A 21,501-nucleotide genomic window follows, 5' to 3' on the forward strand; every position below is an offset into this window, starting at 1 on the left:
ATGAACCGTATTGTTTTGCACCAGCAGTTGTAAAATAGCTTGTTATCATTCCATGTACAATGGAGGAATATTCGAATTATATTTGTTAAGGGAGTGTTGAGGAACGATACAACACCGCATAGCTCGAGCACTCGAATCTCGAGATGTAGGTTTTATTGCGTTAATCAAGCCAACGTTGCCCCCTACTGGGCATAACAGGACATAGCTGGAAAGCTACCTCTACAATATCACAATAGGTTAAGGCCGACACAGGCTACAGAAGGCCTAATTAAAATAAAAAAATAAATAAACTTTTTCCCGGGATTCCCGGGAAATGGCTCGTCATTTCCCGGGATTTGATTCATGTCATTTTCGGGAAAAATATTAAACCCTACTGCAAACAGCCTGCAACCCACCTGCGAGCCACCTGAGATCCCCCTTCAAGCTGTGAGAGAGCCACCTGTTCTGCCAAATGTAATCCCCACTGGCAAAAGATGAAAATCTTGGCAAGGATGGACATGATAACACCGTTGAATCTATCTATTTGACTGTGGCGAAGTTTTCTACCTTTTTTCATGCATTTCAGAAAACCTAAATGTGATTCCCACCATCTAATGCTTTTGTTCCATCTGTAGGGGGCACTAGTGCACTTGTTGCTCTGAATCCACAAATCTAAATGAAGTCTTGTACAGTACATAAGGGAAAGGAAAATGCAAGCAAAGTGCAGAAAGAGTGCGTGAGTGATTGCGCAATACGTGTGACAAGGTTGTGGTTTCTCCATAATGATGTCATCTTGACATTGGGGTGGTGGTCTCGGCTGCAGCGTGCAAAATAGGGCATAGGTCTGATTGACTTTTCTGATCAGGAGTATCTGACGAACATGTAAAAAAATTTTCATGCATTTCAAAGAAACCAATGCGGTGGACCTCCATACAAAATTGCAGTGTCTTCTGTAGGGGGCGCTATTGCAGCAATCGCCATTGTTTCTCCACTTATGGATTCAGTGTAGGTGTGTTCATAAATGATTCCATTTTGGGGCAGATCGGGCAAAGCACGTGCGATTGATGGCAGGAAAGAGGACCGGAATTTTTGGTCAAACGAACGCCAAATTCAGGGGCCTCATGTGACAAGCCCGTTGAATTGAATACGAAGCCTTCGATAACTTTGGATGCCCTATGTCTCTAGATGATGCAGAGCCATTTTGGTGTTAGCGCGTCAAATGCCCTAGGAGAAGTTCGAGCAAATATGAGGTGTCCAACAGTGCAAAATTGGCAAAAACAGAATTTCAAGCCAAGCTAGCGGATTTCCTGTGGGAATGTGGGCATGGGTGTCATTGACTTTTATGATCCTGCTGGGCTACAGAATGTCTGTCTGGAATTGCATGCATGTGTGAGAAAGTAAATTGTTGGCTCCCCATATAAACCCAACACACATTTGGGGTGTGGTGGCGCGTGTGGCGTGCAAAATTGGGCATTGGTCTCATTGACTTTTCTGATCAGGAGGGTCAGAAGAATGTGTAAAAACATTTTCATGCATGTCAGATAAACTAATTTTGTGGACCCCCATACAAATTTTCATTTGGTTCTGTAGGGGGCGCTATTGCAGCAATCGCCATTGTTTCTCCACTTATGGATTCAGTGTAGCTCTGTTCATAAATGATTCCATTTTGGGGCAGATCGGGCAAAGCATGTGCGATTGATGGCAGGAAAGAGGACCGGAATGTTTGGTCAAACGAACGCCAACTTCAGGGGCCTCATGTGACAAGCCCGTTGAATTGAATACGAAGCCTTCGATAACTTTGGATGCCCTATGTCTCTAGATGATGCAGAGCCATTTTGGTGTTAGCGCGTCAAATGCCCTAGGAGAAGTTCGAGCAAATATGAGGTGTCCAACAGTGCAAAATTGGCAAAAACAGAATTTCAAGCCAAGCTAGCGGATTTCCTGTGGGAAAGTGGGCATGGGTCTCATTGACTTTTTTGATCGTGCTGGGGTACAGAATGTTTGTCTCGAATTGCATGCATGTCTGAGAAAGTAAATTGTTGGCTCCCCATATAAACGCAACGCCCATTTGCGGTGTGGTGGCGCGTGTGGCGTGCAAAATTGGGCATGGGTCTGATTGCCTTTTCTGACCAGGAGGATCAGAAGATTGTGTAAAAAAATTTTCATGCATACCAGAGAAACTAATTTTGTGGACCCCCATACAAATTTTCATTTTGTTCTGTAGGGGGCGCTATGGCATCAATCGACGTGGTTTCTGCACTTATGGATTCAGTGTAGGTGTGTTCATAAATGATTCCATTTTGGGGCAGATCGGGCAAAGCATGTGCGATTGATGGCAGGAAAGAGGACCGGAATTTTTGGTCAAACGAAGGCCAACTTCAGGGGCCTAGTGTGACAAGACCATTGAATTGAATACGAAGCCTTCGATAACTTTAGATGCCCTATGTCTGTAAATGATGCTGAGCCATTTTGGTGTTTGTGGGTCAAATGCTGTAGGAGAAGTTCGCGCAAATACAAGGTGAGCGAAATTGCTGACTCGGCGAAAGCCAAATTTCAAGTCAACCTGGTGGATTTCCTGTGGGTCATGGAGGGGTGCCTCAAGAGGATTTATTGTTTGTCCAGACATGCTCTATGTGTGACGAGAATTTCATGACTCTAGGGCAAACTTGAATTTGGCCTCTCCCATAAGGGCACCGAAAAATGAAATTTCCAGGGGGCGCTGTGGAGCCGTGTTTTGGAGTTAGTTTGTGGCGACATTAAAATACGTAATTTTTCGCCAGACCTGACCACCATGCAAAAAATGGTGACTTTTCGTGCACATTCAGGGGGTCAAATTTGGGTTCAAAGAGAGAGAAAGTATAATAATAATAAAGAAAAATAATAATAATTAAAGCCGCAAGCGGCGTTTTACGGCCCTCGCTGCCTGCGCGACCGCCAAACCCAGCGCGAGCCGCCAGTGAGCCCCCGCGAACCCCCAGCGAGTCACCTACGAGCTCCGCAAATCTCCAGCCAGCCACCTGCGAGCCCCGCAAACCCCACTGCATGCCGCCTGAGAGCCGCTGCTCCTGCAACCTGCGACCTGCCTTCCCTGCGAACAACCTGGCCTGCAAACAGCCTGCAACCCACCTGCGAGCCACCTGAGATCCCCCTTCAAGCTGTCAGAGAGCCACCTGTTCTGCCAAATGTAATCCCCACTGGCAAAAGATGAAAATCTGGGCAAGGACGGACATGATAACACTGTTGAATCTGTCTGTTTGACTGTTGCGAAGTTTTCTAGCTTTTTTCATGCATATCAGAAAACCTAAATGTGATTCTCACCATCTAATGCTTTTGTTCTATCTGTAGGGGGCACTAGTGCACTTGTTGCTCTGAATCCACAAATCTAAATTAAGTCTTGTCCGGTACATAAGGGAAAGGAAATTGCAAGCAAAGTGCAGAAAGAGTGCGTGAGTGATTGCGCAATACGTGTGACAAGGTTGTGGTTTCTCCATAGTGACGTCATCTTGATATTGGGGTGGTGGTCACGGCTGCAGTGTGCAAAATAGGGCATAGGTCTGATTGACTTTTCTGATCAGGAGTATCTGAAGAACATGTAAAAAAATTTTCATGCAATTCAAAGAAACTAATGCGGTGGGCCTCCATACAAAATTGCAGTTTCTTCTGTAGGGGGCGCAATTGCAGCAATCGCCATTGTTTCTCGACTTATGGATTCAGTGTAGGTGTGTTCATAAATGATTCCATTTTGGGGCAGATCGGGCAAAGCACGTGCGTTTGATGGCAGGAAAGAGGACGGGAATTTTTGGTCAAACGAACGCCAAATTCAGGGGCCTCATGTGACAAGCCCGTTGAATTGAATACGAAGCCTTCGATAACTTTGGATGCCCTATGTCTCTAGATGATGCTGAGCCATTTTGGGTTTAGTGGGTCAAATGCCCTAGGAGAAGTTCGCGCAAATACGAGGTGTCCAACAGTGCAAAATTGGCAAAAACAGAATTTCAAGCCAAGCTAGCGGATTTCCTGTGGGAATGTGGACATGGGTGTCATTGACTTTTTTGATCGTGCTGGGGTAAAGAATGTTTGTCTCGAATTGCATGCATGTCTGAGAAAGTAAATTGTTGGCTCCCCATATAAACGCAACGCACATTTGCGGTGTGGTGGCGCGTGTGGCGTGCAAAATTGGGCATAGGTCTGATTGCCTTTTCTGACCAGGAGGATCTGAGGATTGTGTACAAAAATTTTCATGCATACCAGAGAAACTAATTTTGTGGACCCCCATACAAATTTTCATTTTGTTCTGTAGGGGGCGCTATGGCATCAATCGACGTGGTTTCTGCACTTATGGATTCAGTGTAGGTGTGTTCATAAATGATTCCATTTTGGGGCAGATCGGGCAAAGCATGTGCGATTGATGGCAGGAAAGAGGACCGGAATTATTGGTCAAACGAAGGCCAACTTCAGGGGCCTAGTGTGACAAGACAATTGAAATGAATACAAAGCCTTCGATAACTTTAGATGCCCTATGTCTCTAAATGATGCTGAGCCATTTTGGTGTTTGTGGGTCAAATGCTGTAGGAGAAGTTCGCGCAAATACAAGGTGAGCGAAATTGCTGACTCGGCAAAAGCCAAATTTCAAGTGAACCTGGTGGATTTCCTGTGGGTCATGCAGGGGTGCCTCAAGAGGATTTTTTGTTTGTCCTGACATGATCTATGTGTGACGAGAATTTCATGAATCTAGGGCAAACTTGAATTTGGCCTCTCCCATAGGGGCCCGAAAAATGAAATTTCCAGGGGGCGCAGTGTAGCCGTGTTTTTGAGTTAGTTTGTGGCGACATTAAAATACGTAATTTTTCGCCAGACCTGACCACCATGCAAAAAATGGTGACTTTTCGCGCATGTTCAGGGGGTCAAAATTGGGTTCAAAGAGAGAGAAAGTATAATAATAATAATAAAGAAAAATAATAATAATAAAGAATAATGGAGAATTCGAGCAAAAACAATTAGGCGTTTTCCCAGTCACCCCAACGCATACCTTTTCGGAAACGTCTCGACCTGACCCACGTCCCTATGAGGTCAGGGCTCACTGGCGACCGCGTCCCATGCGACCGTGGGGATTTTAACGCATTTTGGGGTATGTGGCATAGTGAATCCAATAGGCTCCTCGCCGAGACTTCGTCGGCTCGGGCCTAATAATAAAGAATAATGGAGAATTCGAGCAAAAACAATTAGGCGTTTTCCCAGTCACCCCGACGCATACCTTTTCGGAAACGTCTCGACCTGACCCACGTCCCTATGAGGTCAGGGGTCACTGGCGACCGCGTCCCATGCGACCGTGGGGATTTTAACGCATTTTGGGGTATGTGGCATAGTGAATCCAATAGGCTCCTCGCCGAGACTTCGTCGGCTCGGGCCTAAAAATAAAATACTAAACAGAGCAAAAACAATAGGGCCTTCGCACAGTTCGTGCTCGGGCCCTAATAAAAATAGTTTGTCATCTAACATGTTGTCACTTTATCCTTGATTGGATTATTGAACAAAGAACTTTTGATGCCACATCTCAATTAGTATCTACCTTCCTTCCATCACCTTATAAAGCACCTTCACACTTTGACATCTCACACGCTCATAATTCACACCATATGGCCTCAGTGGGTTTACATTTTTTGAGGAGATAAGGGTGTACAAAATTCTTAAAACTGTGTGGGAACCAGAGTCCCAAGCATTTTTTATCTTAATTATTAAAATTAATGACCCATAATTTACAAGTCAAAATTAATTTGGTATGTAAAAGGGATGTGCTTTTGTTAGTTATTTTTAAGGTGAAGATTGAGATTGAATGAAACGAGAAGTGACGGAAATTAGCTTTCTCCAAAGGGTGGATGGGGCTGTCCCTTGGAGACAAGGTGATGAGTGCAGTCATTTGAGAGGCACTCAGAGTAGAGCTGCTGCTACTCCACATCAAAATGAGCTAGTTGAGGTGGTTGACCCAGACCCAGGTGACACTGGAGGGATTATATCTGGGCTGGCCTGGAAACTTTGGTGTGCCACCTGGAGGAGGCAGCTGGGTAGACGGAGGTTTAGGTTTCTCTGCTTAGGCTGTAGCCCCAACAGTCTAGCCTCGTAAAAGTGGAAGAAAATGAATGGATATTTGTATTGTTTTGTTTTATGATTTTAGATTTGAAATTTTAAGATAGGCGTCACGAATTGTAGAGCAACATGCATCATTCATAATGCACGGCACAATGCGCCTCACTTTTCAGTCACAAATTATTAGGTTTTCAGATGTTTATTTTTCATATTTTAATAACACGTGAATAATACACCTTCTCTAGTAACGCGTTTCCATATTGTATAAACATCAATTTATTCATTTTTTTCTTTTTCTTCATTGTTTGGAGTCCAATGTTCAATGTTCACAATGCATGATGCACGGTACTACACAATTAAGGTGCATTAAAAGTATTATTCATCACTGAAGAATGCGATTAATGGTTTCAAATTACTTTGTCTAAAAAGTTTTTGACATTGTCCATAAACATTCCTCAAATATAACTTGATATCAAAGTGTTTCTTAGTTTTAGACTACTCACTCTACTTTTACAACCACAGAATTTGCCTTGAATTTTCACACCCAGAAGTGAAGTCCGGCTTTTACCTTTAGTTTATGAACAGAACCCTGGTCAAAACAATATCAATTATTATGTTTGTGATCAATGATAGAGACATTTGAAATTGTTTTACAATACTGAAAAGTGGATTATACAGGGATCTATTCACATTAAAATGCAAGGAAAGGCCTCAGGTGTTTTTCTGTACAACTACTTGCAGAGCATTCAGGACTCATTAAGATGCCACACAAGTTATTTATGCCACCTCAAAAAAACAGTTTATGTCCTCCACAAGACTGAGGGGCCCATAACAGGCAAAACTTGCCAGTAATGTCTCTTTTACCACTTTTTCACCTGCTCCTCAGCAGCCAAATGCAGCCAAATGCATTGTGTTACCACATTATTTTCTGAATGGTTGATATGTGCATCTTTCCACCAATAGGAAAGGGGTTGTCAGGAATTATTTTGTTTTATTTTTATTAGCAAGCACTTCCTGTTAGCGAAACTCACATTTTCACCATTTATTTCTGCACAAAACGCACATCGAAGGTGAGGACAATATGCAGGAAAAAGCATGGCAAAAATTATTGGGCATAAGTCTGGTTTTACTTGGCCTATCAATGTAATTTAAAAACTGGTACATAGTTTGAAGTCTGCACTTTCGATTGATAGCAGCACGTGAACACGTGACGAAAGAGGCAGAAGGGCATGACTTTGCCGTCTCAACATCAAGTTTTCTACCATATTACGTGTATTACATGAGAAAAGCGAAGCGATTTTCACGACTGAATTAGGTTGGGTCTTAAGGCTGAACTTGCTGCTTTGTACAGTTCATATCACAGATAAAAGGCTTGTCGTCTTGCTCATAATTGCTGTCTGTGTTTACCTCTGTGCTGCACACAGATGCTGCAGCTAGTTTTTTTGGACCTTAAAACGTATTTGCAGCACAAGAAAGGGGAGCATGTTCTCCCACGTTTGTGCTCTTTGGCTTCCGTGTCCAGATGAGGACCCGCCCACACTCATACATAAAGGAGCGGTTCACAAGCGCAGTGGAAACGCGGGCCCGTTCTTAAGTGTTTCACCGGTTCTTTTGGGAACGGCATGGGCACCGGCACCCCGGCGGTGGAAAAGGAGCTTTTGAATGCCGGGTCATCGAGCCAAAGTTGTGAAAACTTACATTTTCCCATGACAAGATGGAAAATGACTCCGCACATGCGCACAGCAGATCGGAGAGTGGAACCAATCGAGTCTATCAGGGTCAGGTCGGGTCCTGCTGAGTAGTTATATTTCTATACAGATATTATAGTTAAATGAACTTAAAACAGAAAGTCTGCATCAATAGAAAAGTCAAGAATATATTGAAGGGGTGATAATTTACTACCAAGTCAAATTCTGTTTGTTACCCCCTTTACTACCTTTTAATAGGCTTAATTTGAGCTCATTTAATTTACTACCTTTTACTACCCCGCGGAAACCCTGTTATATGATAGAATTGCTGGTTGCCCACGTTGCGATATCTATTTGTGTGTGGTTGTGTGTTTAACACATACCTGGGAAAGGCATCGAAGCAGTAAGTCTTGCGTGTGTCAGGGAAGGCCACCCGTAGACCTGACATCAATGGTGAGTGTAAGATGACAGCAGCGCATTCATAGCGAGCAGCCAGGTCAATGGTTGGCACCGTGCCGATGCTCTGACCATACAGGATGATATTCTCAGGTGTTACACCATACCTTTACAATGACACAGAAAAGCCACATTTGTTTATGGTGTGATTTTACTTATAACACATAAAGCAATGAGTGACACTTTGACTCATTAGTAGCTTTCATCTTGGGGCTGATCTGCTGTTAATGATGGCTAATCTAGCCAATCCGATACATTTTTATATAACATATTTAAATATGTAGTCAGTCATGATGATCAGATATAGAACTTTTAATACCTTTGCTTGGCTGACCGTGGTTATTTTTTAGGATTTGCAGGAGGAGAAAAGATAACCCACCCCCACCTCCCACCCAAAAAAAAAAAAAAAAAAAAAAAAAAAAAAAAAAAAGAAAATGCTAGAAAGCTGGTTAACTAGTCTGGAGACAAACCTCCTACGTTAAAAGAAATCATGGTTCTTTTCCTCCAAGATCCACAAATCTGAAGCTTGCTAATTCAAAGGGTTTCAGCTCATGAAATGTTTAGTGGAAAAGCATATAATTGAGAAAGGTCCTTCAAAAGAAACCTAAGCCCCATATGCAAACTCAGGCCAGTATAAAAAGGCCCTTCCAAACATTCAGTGTAGAAACTGGAAAAGTGAAGACTGGCATAAAAAAAACTCCTAAAACTCTGGCCGTGTGTCTGGTACCATCATCTCTGTTAGTAAATGTAACTGACTTGTTTTTAGTTTGACCTCTATAGGACCCTGAGTATTCGTTGTATTACTCTCTTCTTCAGTATGTGTCTCATTAGTCTGTCTGACATCCCTCTCCTCTGTTTCTGTATTGCCAGTATTTTGTTGTTCTCCACTAACACTCATTTCATCATCTGAGCTCTCTGACGCCTCAGTGTGAACCATGTTTTCACTTACTTCATCCTTTTCAGGAACACTGGGCAGGACTGTTTTATTCTCATCCTGTGTATTCATTTTGTTCAGCCTGGACTGATGTACTCGGACAAGAATCCCACCATGTCTCACAAAAAACACAATTCCGTCCTGACCAATAACTACACCAGGGCCCTTCCACTCTGTACTATCTGCTCTCTTATAATACACCTTGTCTCCCGTCTCATACTTTTCATCTGTAGGTATTAGCTGCCTGCACAAAGCTCTTCTTATTCTGTTTGAGCATTCCACCTCTGTGAAAGCTCTTCTGGACGCATGTAATACTGCTAGGTGCTGTCCTACTCTAGTGCTCATAAAAGTATCCTCTAAAGCAGGTGGTTTATCAACCAAAACAGAAGGTAGATTAGGACTGTGACCAAACACAAGCTGATGTGGACTATAACCATGTACATTGACCATACTGTTTTTGGTCATAAGAGCTCAGTCTAGAGCAGTTTGCCAACCACACCCATTTTCCTTTTTCACCTTCAGGAGCATGTCAGTCAGTGTCATGTTGTGTCTCTCTAACAGTCCATTGCTCCAGGGACTGTAGCCTGCTGTAGTCTTTGTCTCTATGTTGAATTTTTCTGCCATGTCTCTAACTTCCTCATTGTTGAATTCCCCACCATTGTCAGTGTAGATTCATTTGGGGACACCATGAACACTTATCCACGAGTGAATGAAGGAGTTGACGATCTCGGAGGGTTTCTTGGTCCTCACAATGGTCGATGATGTGCAGGTACCATACGCCAGCCTCCAACTCGTGTAGATCCATTGCCACCGTTTCATTGTACTCTGAGGCCAGAGGCAAACCAACAGCAAGCTTGGGCTTTGCCCTGCTGTACCTCTGACATATCTCACAGTCACGAATAATCTCCTGCAAGAGGACTGGACAGTCTGTCAGTATTTCCAGAGCTATGAATGAGTCACTGCAGCCGGTCTGCGGAGGCGTGGCTAAACTGCTTGTGGAGTTTCAGGAGAACTTTACGCTTCTCTTTTGTAGACATCTCTGCTGTGACAGTAAGGACTTCACTTTCTTTGTCATCCACTTTTGCATCTTCATCTCTAATATCCACACAATAGTGTCCCAAACTAGTGAGCTCAAGTGGAACCTGTTGTTTGAACATGACAACTCTTCATGTCTGTCATTCTTCATGTCTAAAACAGTTTCTGCTATCTTTAGAGACCTTTTGCTCAGTAATAAGGGAATATCAGCTGAAACCACTTCAGTTTCAATGTGGCACTTTGTTTGCCCAATCTTGGCAGGAAGTTTTACTTTTCTGTTAGAGTGTACCACCTGACCATCTCCAAATCTAAAAGATCTGCAGCTAGGAGCTTCTGTCTGCAGCAGTTTGTTAATTTGGCTTTGGCTTAGGTCTTTCATGTAACTGTCCAGCCACTTTTCACCACAAACAGTACGTGTGCAAGCAGTATCAATAATAGCTGTGATTCAGTTAGGAAGATCTCAGAGTCCATCTCTATCTTTGTGAACAGAGTGATGTTACACTCCTCCATACTTGCATCTTGTGTCAGCTTTACTTCATTCTTCCTATGCGGACGGTCTTTGGCCCAATGGTACGTGCTCTGAGAAATGGCACATTTTGTTCGCTTACCATATTTGTCGAGGGGATTTGTACCCTGCTGAGGCTGCCGCTGTCCGCCCTGTGTAGAGCCGTTGCTCCTTCTGAATTTGCCCTGTGATTTTTGCTCTGAAAAATAAACAGCGTCTTGAGTTTCAGTGTCATTTCTTGCTCCAGTAGTTTTTCCCCCGAAAATTAGCTTCAATCCCGACTTCATGGAGGCAAATGTCAAATCCGCGCATGCCGTCAGGGCAAGCTGCCTACTTTTCTCCTCGAGACAAGCCGCGTCCAGGAGTTTAAACGCTAACACAGCGTCGGGCAGCACCATGTTGTACTTCTTCATGCGATTGTAACGTTGCTCAAAATCTATAATGAATCCGCCATGGACATTGTACTGTCTTTAGATATCGAGTCAAAGTGGGAGTATGCTTCATAAGCTCGGTCTTTTTCTTCTCTCAAAAATACCGCATCCAATTTAACAAACAAGGTTTCCATACCATTATCTTTGTTCAGATCCTCCGCGGGTATTTCCAATGCAATCTCTCTGGCTCTCCCTTCGAGCCCCAGCGCCACCGCGAGTGCTTGTTTCTTCTTATCCAAATCCGTAACAAGTCTCCAAATGTTAACCTAATTTTTCCAGCACTCGTATGGCCTGGCCTCATCAAACATTGGCGGTACTCTGTAATTGGTAACCATCCTCTGCTACCATTGGAAACTCCAAAAACAGGACGTCTAATTTTCGCAGAGATTTATTTGTGCCGACATTTTCCCAAAACAACAACAGAAAACTCCCTCTCCACACAACCTTGCAAGAACAAAATAACTCCCAAATGATGTTAACATGTACAACCCCTAATGAATTCCTAAAAACCTTTTTCAACTGAACAGATGGCATGTTATCAAGGTAATAGATGACATGTGTTTTGTGCTTGTAAATCCCTACTGCCAAAGTGAACAGTTTGATGTCACAGGGGAAAATGTTTCCTTGATGCTGAAAATAATTTTCCTTCTTTCTGCCCTTGTCCATTTACATGCCAAAACCTCCCAAAAATCAAGCATGCTGCAAAGGTACCAACATATTGAGGCTCAAAAATTCCAGAATGTTCTGGTATGTAGCTTAGTAAGGAACATTTTGCCTCACATATGGTATTTCTGGAAAATGAAACTCTCACAGCATAAATCCGAAACCAGTATGTCCCCTTATACTGTCATTGGGGTAATGACCCCAAGATAATCAACCTAAGAAGAATTCTTATTGTTACTGCAAATTTCCGTGCAACACAATTCTGTTTGACAGCTCTCCCTTTCTTTTCACAGCCGCATATGAATGAGAACAAGAAGCAAAAATAGAAAGAAGAAAGTAGAAACAAATATAAATATATATGAATAACAAAAAAAATAAGATAATCCAGGCATAAATGTCCATAAAGTGTAGATGTGGGTAAGGTGTAGAGTGTGAAGCGCAAAGTCCAGTGAGAAACAAAGTGTCAAGTCCATGCTCTTGTTAACAGCAGAATGTTTACGACTATGTAGAAGAAGCTGTGTTTAAGTCTTTCTGTCCGTGCCCTCATAACCCTGAGCCTGCCAGAGAGGAGGGTGCCAAAAAGACAATGTCCAGGGTGTGTGTAATCTGACCTGATTTTTTTGGCTTTAAGTCACTGATACTAATGTTTGGCAGCCCATGGACCACATTAGACCTGCCATGCTTTGTGATGGAGAGAGAGCTGATATTGAATATATAACACAATATAAAGCAAATCACCATTTCTATCAATGTTAAAGGTTAAAGTTTAATTTTGATTTTAATATTTTTTTTTTCTGTTAGAAGTTGAACATGATAAATGATCTTTAGAACATTTTACAACTGTATTTCTAATAAATTACATAGGATTACATAATATATAATTATATAATAAGGATTATTTATTTTCTATAGACAAAAAAAAAAACACAAATAAATAGACGTTATTTAAGGCAAATGGGTGTTTTTTTCCTTACAACAGCATAAATCAATCTACCAGCTTTGAAAAAACAGGTTAAATGGACTGTTTTAAAGCTGCACCTTGAGGCTCCCCTTGTGGAAACACTGACAGTTAAAAAAACAAAACAAAACTAGATGCTGATTTTGTTTTTTTAAAAAAAAGTCGCAATCTAACAAATATTAATCTAATCATACACCCTATTGTCTCATAACACTAGACCCTTGTGATAAACATATATTTACTTAAGAGCAATTTTTGTTGGACGGACTGTATGAATCAGCCTATTTATTGTTTTATTTGTGTGGTCTTACTGTAATTCTTATAGAAATGTTTTTATATTCTGTGCACTCCTGCACTACTAACGTTATACGTTATACTAACATTACATAAAGGGCTCAAATATGCAATACTACGGAAGCCGAGAGCGGCCATGGTATGTATAAGCTTTTTCTGATGGTTTTCTTGAGATAACGGGTTATTTAAGTTGTTATCTCGAGAAAACGGTAATCGTTTTCTCGTGATAACGAGATAAATAACTCGTTATCTCGAGAAAACGAACTTTGTTTGTAACGGGATGATTGGTGTGTGTTAAACCTGGTGTGTGTTAAACCTGATTCCTTTCTTAAAATGCCTGTCACACCAGTCCGAGTCCGTTCTTGTAAAGGTTTTAAAAACACTGAGAAACTGATCATGAGCATTAAAGAAAAGATAATCATCTCGTGATCTCGAGAAAACCATCGATAAATTAACTTTTTTTTAAATAAGAATTTTAATTAGAAGAAGAATTTACAAACAAAACAAGGCAACAATATTGAAAATAAAGTATCAGCTAGGTCTCACAGGTTGAGTTGTACATATTCCCCATCGGTAAATTAACTCGTTATCACAAGAAAACAAAGTTCGTTTTCTCGAGATAACAAGTTATTTATCTCGTTATCACAAGAAAACGGTAATCGTTGTCTCGAGATAACAAATAACTCTTTATCTCGAGAAAACCATCAGAAAAAAGTTTATACGTACCATGGCCGCTCTCGGCTTCCGTACAATACAAAACAATACTACAAATAATAAAAATAGATAATAATAATAATAATAATAATAATAATAATAATAATAATAATAATAATAAAAGTACATTTTTGGTCATTCCACCCAGAACTAACTTTATCTAATGCTGGGTAAAAAACAAAAAAAAAAATTCCAAATGTAATTAACATCTATAACAAAGATGCAGTTCAGCCAATTATAGCAGCAAAATAACTGATGCATGGCATATTCCATCTCAAATCATTGAACTTTGTGGTCCAAAGTTTGTATATAAGATTGTTGTGAAATTTTAGCTTCAAATATGAAAGCCTATCCCAGCTGTCATAGGTCGCCAGCCTGTCGCAGGGCCAACACAGAGAGACAGACAACCTTTCACACTCACATTCACGCTCTCATTCACACCTAGAGTAGCCAATTAACCTAGAATAGAATAGAACAGAATGCCTTTTATTGTCATTATACAGGATGTACAATGAGATAGGAACCTAACCCCACTAAGTGCATGTCTTTGGAATGCGGGAGGAAACCGGAGTACCCGTGTTCATTATATCTATAACAAGAACAACTGCAATTGCGGTGTTTCCATAAAAACCTTTCACATAACAGAGAAGAACATGTAAATGTAAGACTTGCACATCACATCATTAAAAATAGTATAAATTTGAAAGGAAATTTGATATATTAAATGATAATATATTACTTAGGATACAATATTAATTTTATTCTGCTTTACGAGAGCATCTGGTCCTCACACTGTCTGCTGGGAAAAATTCCAGCCCTTGGACAAATGTAGTTGACCCCTGGCCTGTGGGAAATGGCTTGCTTTTGGAATCAATGTAAAGCACTAATTAGACTAAGCTTTTCCACGCTGGCTTCCATTTTCAGCCCAAGAGGTTTTCTCTTGGTTAGAAGGGTTCGTTATCTAGGTTGCCAGTGATTAGGTTCACCTCATCTAAAAAACTATTTTTGCACCTACTCAAACAACTGCTAGAGGTCACTATGTAACTATAGGCCAAAAGCTGCTTTCACAAACAACCCATAAGGTATTTGCAGGAGAACAATCTTAATTCTATTGCAGTACAACAGTTTGGAAGTGAACATTAGTTAACATGTTATCAGCTATGGTGAGGGAGGTGACCAATGACTATTTTATTTTATCTTTATTTCTTTAAATGTTTTCAAGTACACAATGATCACAAGGGAAAAGCATGACTTTAGGGACGTCACTGTGAATGCAACACAAGGAAGTGAATCTTTAAAGTACAGTGAAGTAACTTCAAGGAAAAAGAAAAATTACAATAACCTCACTTAGCAATTATCAGAATGCCAAGCAAACTGATCTTTCTGAAAACAAATCTATCTTCAAAGTCTTACCATTGCACAAAACAACAGAGTACCCAAGGCCAAGTAAAAGGGCACTGAAATCAAATTCCAGTATTAAGACCCATACACTTAATGATTTTCCTCAAAATGTGATTAAAAAGATATTGAATAAACATACAGCTCCTCCTCAAGTGCTTAGGTTCCCTAAGGAATTTTAATTAATTAACACAGTTTTATGCTCAGAAGGCTGCTCCCAAAAAGGCTGGGGAATAATAAATGGTTAATTTTAATGCTAGACGTGATTAGCGGTATTAAGACTATGTGTCAAAAGGACATGTTAATCTCAGACATGTTCATATAAATTTTGATGAATTATATACAACATAATGATCAGCCTTTATCCTATAACACAATTCAACAGTAAGGTGACAGCAGTTGAACTGATTTTCTATTATTAAGGATGTACTTCACATTTGAATCCAGTATTTGTCTGATCTTTATTCTAAAAGTTGGAGCAGGTCGATCTACAAGGCCACTCCATTTCTATGTTGTTCTGTGTTTACTACACTACATATCAGCAGCAATGCATTGGGAGAGATAGCATAGTACAGAAGAAGCAGAGTTCAGAGGTTTTTAGGCCTGCTAAACCAACAGCTTTTCTAATATTTGCAGTAGTTTTGAATGAACCACAAACTGTGTGTGTGTTTTATTTGTTTGGTTTTTTTGTCAACTTGTTGGGTTGTCAGTTCACTCCTAGTAAGACGGAATAAAAGGGAGAAACTAGTATGAACATAAATGACAGCAATATCCTGAAATAAGAGTAGAGCAAATAATTGAGGTGAATAACTTTTTTTCCTCTAGGTTTTCATTTTGGTCCCATTGTCATTTACCAATTTACAAATAAATTCAGTAACTCTGTATTCTTTGATGTACTTGTTACAGTTTATTTACAAAGGTCATAAAAGCACTGGTTTTATATCAAAAGTGCTGTTTATTGACACATGGAGAAGGAGTTCTAGCTTCTTTCTCACAGTGCGGAATACATTCAATTAATTTAATATCGGTAATGACAGGATGTGGTCTCTAATTTCTTATTCGAATAAACCAGGAAAAAAAATCAGAATAACTAACCAGTCTAAAACTAAGAAACTAAGATGCTTGTTGTTCTACAAATCATGATACATATCTAAAAAAAAAAAAAAATTTTAATCTAAAATGATAATAAAACGATACAATACAAACATCCATCCATCCATCCATCCATTTTCTTCAACACAAACATAAAATGCTAGGACATTTTCCCTCCTTGGTCCTACTCTTTGAGATGTTCAGTTTTTTAAAAGGGCAAACACATTTGTCCCTCTAGTTTTTTCGCTTCTTTGTACAAAGTTGGGAGAAGCAGACAGAAATGCATGCAAGGAAATGACAGTATTTCTCAGGAGGTGTGCTTCAGGTTATGTTGTAAAACTTGTGTTGTTAAAAAAAAAAAAAAAAAGAATAACTAGCAATATTAGATCTAATATCAGGCCAAGATTAACAGAGTTAAGGCATTTTTTTATAAAAATGTCAAGGCTGCAGCTCCGTCTGGTGGAAGATGGATGCATAACATTTAGGACAAACACTTATGGTACTGTGCATCAATTAAAATCTTAATAATTAGGCTAACCTACTAGTACATCTGCCACTAGTGACAATAGTGACAACTAGTTGCACACATCCCTAATAATTACTGGTAAGGTCGGTGCTTGGTATCAGCAGATGCCAGAAGCCAAGGTATCTGTTGTGAAACTGCAAAAAGTTGCATCCCTAATCATTAATCTGTAGTATGTTATTGAGTTAATTAAATTGAAGCTATGCAACCCAATAGGGGCAAGATGATGAGTATTTAACAAGACGGCAAAGATATTTGAAGTTTTCGCAAAGAGATAAGAGGGTTTATTTTTGTTTTGTTTTTTTTTACATATTACAACTACAACCACTATTTGTCCCCCGTATATGAATTAAATAAATTAAATTAAGCCTAAACATTGTGTAATTTGTAATAATAATAAACAGCAAAGTAACTACATATAAAATAAGCTCTTTTTCATCTACTACTATAGTTCTGTGTTTGTATTATCACTGCTGTCCAGCTTGTGTTGTCATTAAGTATATGAAACGCTATCATAAGAGTTAAGAAGTATCGAGAGATATAAAATTTAGCAGCTTCATGCAGTGACAAGATGCAAATTTTAGGCCTGAAAAGGATGCTGATAAATGGATTAGCTGCCTTGGGTAATTTAATTATCACAATAATTGCTTCTAATCATTTTAAGTTGTTCATTGTTCCCAATTTAGAAACAGTAATGCAACAATTTATTGCTTTATGCCAATGTAAAACAAAAGATCTTTGGGGTTTTAGCTGTTAGACAAAAGCATGTTCGGGAAGATTGTAATTGGCATAACACTTAATAACAAAAATGGGTCATCATGTGCCCTTTTTAACAAGTTAATATAAGCCTTACATGTCATGTATGCCCAGTAAATGAGCTCAAAATACCTCACAGATAATTTATTTTACAGTGTACGCCAGAGAGGAAGCTTGGATAATGACGTATTATAGAACCAGTCCGCCAGACCATATCTGTATATTTATACATGTTGTGGTACCATTTTGAGGAATATTCCAACTTACTATACATCAGGGGTATTCAACTCCAGGCCTCGAGAGCCGGTGTCCTGCAGGTTTTAGATGTGTCTCTGCTTCAACACACCCGAGTCAAATATAGAAGTCATTAGCAGGACTCTGGAGAACTTGACTGCATACTGAGGAGGTAATTCAGCCATTTGATTCAGGTGTGTTGGATCAGGGACACATCTAAAATCTGCAGGACACCGGCCCTCGAGGCCTGGAGTTGAATACCCCTGCTATACATCAATAGAATCTTCAGAACCATAATTTTAGTGACACGTATGAAAGTAAGATGTACAGATGTACATGTTATTTTGTTGTTCTTGTTATATTTTTATTGTTATTTGAGATTTGCACAAATAACAATAACTAAGAAATGGAATTCTGTTGATTTCATGCAATCTGTTAACATGTTTTGTTATTTGCACAAAATGCTATTTGTCTGTACAGGACTAGAAACAGGAGGAAGCACTTTAGTTAATAAAGAGCTCTCTGCTTAAGTCAAAACCCACTTTTTAAAGAGCAAGTTAACCTTTTCTTAAGTGCATGTCTTTTATTATGTAAGGAAAGAACATTATTTTTATTCAAGATGCATAATGCATCTTGAATAAAAATAATGTTCTTTGGTGAAATGGTGAAAAATTAACTTTATAATACATTGAATAATATTATTTAATGTATTTGTCATGTACATCTACAGCTCATGGTAATTAAAGTGTCTTTGTGACATATGGCTTTGATTTTGAAGTCTCTTTTTGGTTTTACTTTATGGGAAGCTAGAAAATATCACAATTTGACTACTACTTCAAAATGACCACCTCTAACATGACATCTTCAGCATGTAGCTAGCGATGCACAAAAAGACCGAGCATGAACAGAGTTGCTCTACTTTTAAAAAGTGGCAGGTCTATGGAAGCAAACTTGTGCCATCAGGATCTGAATTTTAAATGCCACTGAATTTCTAGCACTGAATTTTTTTATGCCAAAAAAGAGTATGTGAATTTTTTGCCTGTCAAATTAAGTCTCTGAAATTTCACTGTCTCATTTTCATATTATTTTTCAATGATTAAAATTTCAGGATAAGAAATTCACCTTTTAAAAATTCGATGCAAATAGTACTCAAATTCGATAGGCCAAGTTCAGTGTCTAAAATTTTCTGTCAAAAAATGCACATGAAACATCCGCCACTCCCAGGGAAGAGCAATCGATGCCGTGTGAAGTCTAACCAACTTCCAGGCAATCACGCAACGCTTCTTCAGTCATGTGGTACATGGCTGGCGCCCAGCAGGGAGACAGATAAACAATGGCGGCCAGCACCATCACTTTGGTAAGCAAATTATTCTTTTACTTTTCTTCACTATCAGTGTCAGTGCAATACCTGACACACACAATGTAAAAGACTACACATGTATGTTACTGCTAATGACTTTTATTAAAAATTATAATAATAAAAACTTATAACCGTTCCACTACTCACTATATGTAGTGCTAACAGTAACTAGTGTTCCTAAAGGCTTGTTGATTCTGAAATTACGTACATAAACAGATCTGTTCGTCACAAATGTCTAAAACATTTATATTACAATTTTCCAAATGTTTTGTAGATGGTTTTGTATGAGACATCTGCCGTACATTCTCTAACCTGTAGGGGGCAGTCGGTGGTAATCATAAGACTTTACCAACATTGGAGGCAACAACCAAGAACAACAACAACAATCACAGTGCAGTGGTGGCTCCAGAAATATTTTTCTGCAGGTGCTAAGGGGGGTTGGGGGGGTTAGCATTTTACTGATGCTACTTTCCCACCGCCGAGGAACCGGTTCGCGTGCCAGTGCCAGTGCCGATCCCAATGAACCGGCGAAACGCTTAAGAATGGGTCCGCGTTTCCACCGTGTTTCTGTGAACTGCTCCTTTACGTATGAGCGTGGGCGGGTCCTCATCTGGACACAGAAGCCGAAGTGCACAAATGTGGGAGAACACGCTCTCCTTTCTTGTGCTGCAAATACATTTTACGGTCCAAACCAAACTACTGCAGCATCTGTGTGCAGCACAGAGGTAAACACAGACAGCGATTAGAGCAAGACGACAAGTACGCACTCTGTGTCCTTTTTTCTGTGAACTGATATAAAGCAGCAAGTTCAGCCTTAGAGCCCAACCTAATTCACAGCCGTGAAAATCGCTTCGCTTTTCTCATGTAATACACATGTAATATGGTAGAAAACTTGATGTTGAGATGGCAGAGTCACGCCCTTCTCACGCGTTCCTGGTTCTAGACCAGCTAGTTTGCGGGGCCGGAATTGAACCCGTTTTTCAGCCGAGCATCGAGTGCTTCGGCGGTGGAAAATCCGCCTAACGGTTCAAATTAAGGCACGGGCTCTGGAACCCTGTTGGTGGGAAAGAGGCCACAGACAGACACATGCTATTTTCTTGGGGGTGCTACGAGGGTGCTATGACTTTACCAGGGGGAGCTATAGCACCCTCTAGCGTCCCCTGGGCGCCGCCACTGTCATGGCAGCACCGAACAAGGGCTTTTCGCTATTTTTGTGAAAGCACAAACGAGCGAGAGAGAGAAAGAAGGCGACAAAAGCTGTGTGGCCTTTGAACACATGGAGACAAACTTGGCAGTGAGCGACACCCACTGCATGCGCATGTACTGCTCTGTTGGTTGCATCCGCAGGCTGTTTCTTTAAGCTATAATATTGTTATATTTGGAGGCATTGATGGGTTTTCCTGTAAGGTAAGCATAGCTGTCCAGTATAAATATGTTTGTGACAATCATCAAATACTTAGTATTTAATAGCGGTGCCATTGTATTGTGCCTGCAGGTAATGTACCTGGGTGCATCCTCCATAAACCTGACATTAACTGCTGTGGCTTTCTTCCAATAATCAGCTGAGAAGTTTGGGTTCCACTAAGTTAAATGTATATTTTGCTGAACTGTAGATATTGTCCAAACCATGAATAACTTAGTCATTTATGTATTCACTACTCTCAGTCACTCTACTCACTGCTAACCTTGCTTTATCTCAAGTTAGGTGTCAATTATTGTCACAAACATCTTGTGAATTTGAGTCTGGAGGTAAAAAAATATGGAACACTATAGATTTATTTTTATATATTTTTTTAGGGTGTGTGGTGTTCAGGGTTGGGAAATCTGAACATTGCTCACCTCATATTCAGTATTTGGTACTGGGATGAGCAGCTTTATATCTGGGAAAAGTGTTCATAACAACTGTTAGTTGAGAAGAATGTTGACACTGCTACTTGAACGCTGTCACTTAATACTTATACAAAAAAATCTAGCAAAATCCAGAATGTGGTGTACTTAAATCAGTGTTTTTGACACATTAACTTATTTTTTTTATTTTTTTGTTTAAACCTGTATTTAACCAGGAAAAACACATTGAAATTGAAATTTCTATTTCAAGAGTGTACTGGGATAACAAATGTAATTTGAAAAATTTCAGTGCTCAATATGGAAGACTTGATGGACTGAAATAAATAAATAAAAAGAGGCTGTCCCCCTACATTATAGGAAAATAAATCACACATTCATCTGATCAGAAACCCGCATTTCGCAAAACCGCTTCAGCACATCAAGTGGCAGTGGCGCAGTGGGTAGGTGCTCGCCTTGCAGCCGGAAGGTTGCAGGTTTGAGCCCCTGTCCCTGCGCTGCATTGTGTCCTTGGGCAAGACACTTAAACCACATTGCCTAACGGTAGCGCCG

At 40.1% G+C, this 21,501-nt stretch overlaps 1 protein-coding gene across 1 annotated transcript in view; it reads right to left on the reverse strand.

Moving 5' to 3' along the window:
• abhd17c (abhydrolase domain containing 17C, depalmitoylase) overlaps nt 1-21,501 on the reverse strand; it is a 51,344-nt gene that overhangs the window by 24,974 nt on the left and 4,869 nt on the right. Inside the window, exon 2 of the mRNA XM_030725197.1 lies at nt 8,135-8,314. Coding sequence (XP_030581057.1) covers nt 8,135-8,314 — 180 coding nt within the window. The remainder of the gene's footprint in view (nt 1-8,134; nt 8,315-21,501) is intronic.

The sequence above is a fragment of the Archocentrus centrarchus genome, unplaced genomic scaffold (genome assembly GCF_007364275.1).
Source record: "Archocentrus centrarchus isolate MPI-CPG fArcCen1 unplaced genomic scaffold, fArcCen1 scaffold_48_ctg1, whole genome shotgun sequence".
Lineage (NCBI taxonomy): Eukaryota > Metazoa > Chordata > Actinopteri > Cichliformes > Cichlidae > Archocentrus > Archocentrus centrarchus.